The sequence below is a fragment of the Phyllostomus discolor genome, chromosome 3 (genome assembly GCF_004126475.2).
Source record: "Phyllostomus discolor isolate MPI-MPIP mPhyDis1 chromosome 3, mPhyDis1.pri.v3, whole genome shotgun sequence".
In the NCBI taxonomy this organism is placed as follows: Eukaryota; Metazoa; Chordata; class Mammalia; order Chiroptera; family Phyllostomidae; genus Phyllostomus; species Phyllostomus discolor.
This window is the reverse complement of record NC_040905.2, coordinates 62042204-62045214: the sequence shown is the minus strand read 5'-3', so window position 1 is coordinate 62045214 and position 3011 is coordinate 62042204. Positions and strand designations below refer to the sequence as shown.

The 3011-nt window shown below is 53.5% G+C and overlaps 1 protein-coding gene across 1 annotated transcript; it reads right to left on the bottom strand.

Annotated features, from left to right (window-relative positions):
• Positions 1 to 983: 983 nt before the first annotated feature.
• On the bottom strand, positions 984 to 3011 carry GPR150 (G protein-coupled receptor 150). The gene is given in 9 exon segments (XM_028505383.2): positions 984 to 1850; positions 1853 to 1957; positions 1960 to 2235; positions 2238 to 2490; positions 2492 to 2548; positions 2550 to 2645; positions 2648 to 2734; positions 2737 to 2813; positions 2816 to 3011. Coding segments are annotated over 9 exon segments (1275 nt in total). The 5' UTR covers positions 2856 to 3011; the 3' UTR covers positions 984 to 1566.

Genomic DNA, 3011 nt, shown 5'->3' with positions numbered 1-3011 from the left:
AATACAAAAGAACACCCACATATTGACCACTGAGCTTCAATAGTTGTTAACATTTTTAAATGTTAACATTGTTAAATATATACATAGTTGTTGTTTTTGAATAATTTGAAAATTAGTTGCAGACTTCATATCGTTACACTTCACCTCTGAAAACTCCAAAGACATGCTTGTATAACCACAAGTGTTATTACACTTTAAATTAACATTAATTCCCAAATATCAACTTATAGCCAGTCCACATTCAATTTTACCTTTTGTCCTCCATGTAACTTGTAGAGATTTTTTTCTTTTAAACAAAAATATGATTATACGTATCAGTGAACAAAACAAAGAAAGCCTGGTGAGAGCATTGACTCTGCAAGTGAATTCCACCAGCCCTTGCCTCTTTCTGCATCTTAGTCCTGCATTTGTGCAGGAACAGGAAACGTGGTAATGAAAAGCTTGCAGATTTTCAGCTGAAAGACACTGGGAAACCCATGGATATATTGTTCATGATTGCTATAGAATCAAAGGACAATTAGGAGGGTGCCAATTAAATCTACTCTTTGACTTTGTTCTCAGCATTCCACACCAATAGACACTGCTTTCATTTTTTAAAAGGGAGTTTTATATGTACATGCAGCATTCTGAGGTCGCAGCTTCCTTCCTAGCTGCAAATTTCTATGAAGCTCCCCAACCTGAGACAGTGACCGCCACCCATATCCACCACCTGGGCACTTCTTTTCTCCAGTTTGCCAAGGGCACGTGCTGAGAGGCTCCACCTGGAGACAGTACGGCCGCTGTAGAGGCGGGTCTGGGCGCAGAGACAACTTCCTACCAAAACTAGGCATTTTCGAAAGGGGCTAAGGGAAGCTTTTATGTGTCCCTCCTACAAACCAAATTTCTACTTAAGTGGAAGCTATACTGGGAATAAAGGCCACATTGATTTTCTTCGGAGGAAAACACATTACCATGTTAAGAAACAAAAACAATACTAATTGTGCTGTGGGAATGTTTTTATTTTACAAATACGCCTGTGGCTCTGAAGTAACGGCCCAATTACATTTCTCACGATATCATTGGTACAATTTCCAGGCTCTTCAGGGAGGGCAACGTGGAGATTTTTCTCCTGGAAAGAATGGCAAATTGGCCCTGAAGGTATACTTGAGTTAAACACAATTCGAAATAAGCCCAAACAGTTAATAAACCATCAAATAAAATCTTGGCAATTTAGCTAAAACAGGTTATGTATCCAGAAAACCACGAGAGTGTAACAGAGCACGTCAAAAAGAGCTGTAACTTGGACTGCTTTTACAGTTTCCTAATGGCTCGCTCCCTTGTTTCCAAGTGGGAAATTGTGAAAAGGAACTGAAAGGAAGAAAAGAGGTTGGAATAATGTAGGGGAGTGTAAACATTACAAAGGAATATAACAGGAGAGTGGAGAAAGTGGACAGCTTCAGTGTCCCTCTCTCGAAGACCCTCCTATTCTCCTGTCCGTTGCGATCTAGACTGACCCAGGTGGCCAGCCTCGTGTTCCCCGGAGGTTGTGCCCTAGCGACAGATGACCTGTCTCTGGCCATGGACCACCTAGAATGCGCTTTCGCAGGAGCAGGGCAGCGTCCGGGGACGCGGCGGAGGTGGGCGCAAGCAGCCTCTCTCTGGCTGCTCCCGCCGAGCATGGTGGTAGTGGGCGTGGGGCCAGCGGTGGCGGTGGAGCACCTGGTGGACTTGGGCCCCCTCGTCGTCCTCCGAGATTCCCTTCTGCGCACGGCAGAGAGAGCACAGGCGCTTCCGCAGCCACCACCAGAGCTGGCAGTCGCCCGCCTGGAAGAAGAGGTAGACGAAGGGGTTGAGGGCGCTGTTAGCCACCCCACGAGGCGCAGCGCCACCGCCAAGTCCTCAGCTTCCCACTCTCCCACCGGTCCGGACGACCAGGCGGCTGCCAGCCGAGCAACAAAGTAGGGCAGCTCAAAGCCACGAAGAGCAGCGCTAGCATCAGGCTCATCTTCAGGCTCTGTACTTTTGGCGCGCGGTTTTTAGCGCGCCGTGGGTGGCGGGCTCGGCCAGGACTCGCTGACTGGCGCCGCAGCAGATGGGGCTGGAGGCGGCGTTTCCACCAAGTGCAGATCAGGCGGCTGCAAGCGACGCCCAGGACTGCGACGGCACCGCGAATCCCGCGGGCGGCCTCATACAGCGCGTAGACCTGCAGGTGCCAGCGCGGTAGAGGCGCAAAGATGCCGCGGCAGCGACGCACTTCGGCCAGGCTCGGGAGTCCGGGGACTGGGCAAGGTCGCGCGAGACGGGGCTCCCCCGCGCACCACGAAGACCGGGTGGTAGCGCTAGCAGCAGAGCCAGCAGCCAGCCCAGGGCGGCTAAGACGCGGCCGGCAGCAGGGGGCCTTGCGGACCAGCGCAAGGCGCGCTGACGCTCGAGGGCAATGAGCGCCACCAGGTGGGCCGAGGCTCCCCGGCCGGATACTTGCAGTAGCTGCACTAAGCGGCACTCCCAGTCGTCCCGCCGCCCGACGCGGCTCGCCCAGCAGCTCCCAGGTCAGCTGCGACAGCGTGGTGGCCCCCGCACGCGTATAGATCAGCCAGGGCTAGTTGCATCAACAGAAAGTCCATCTTGCGACGCTTGGGACCCGCCCAGGGGCCCGCCGCAGCCACCACAGGCGGCACAGTACCTTGGCGTTGCCGGCCACGGACAGCACCAGGAGAACCCCCAGGTAGACAGGAGGCTGGGCGACCCGGGGGGCAGCGGCGGTGGGGGCGCCGGGACTTCCTGTCCGGAAGTCAGATTGATACCCCAGCCAAGCAAGATGGGTACGGAGAGGTGGGCGCCGGAGACAGAGTTGAGTGGCTGAAGGGATACTCCATCCTTAGTCTAAAGGAAGAGTAGGTACTGGAGACTGCAGCCAGGGCGCGGGAAACCCAGGTGGAGGTGAGGCTGTGTGGGGCGCGAGGCCGGGTCTATCAGTTCCATAGTTGAAAACGCTACATGCATAGAAAGGAAGCTGGATTCGGTAGATTTGC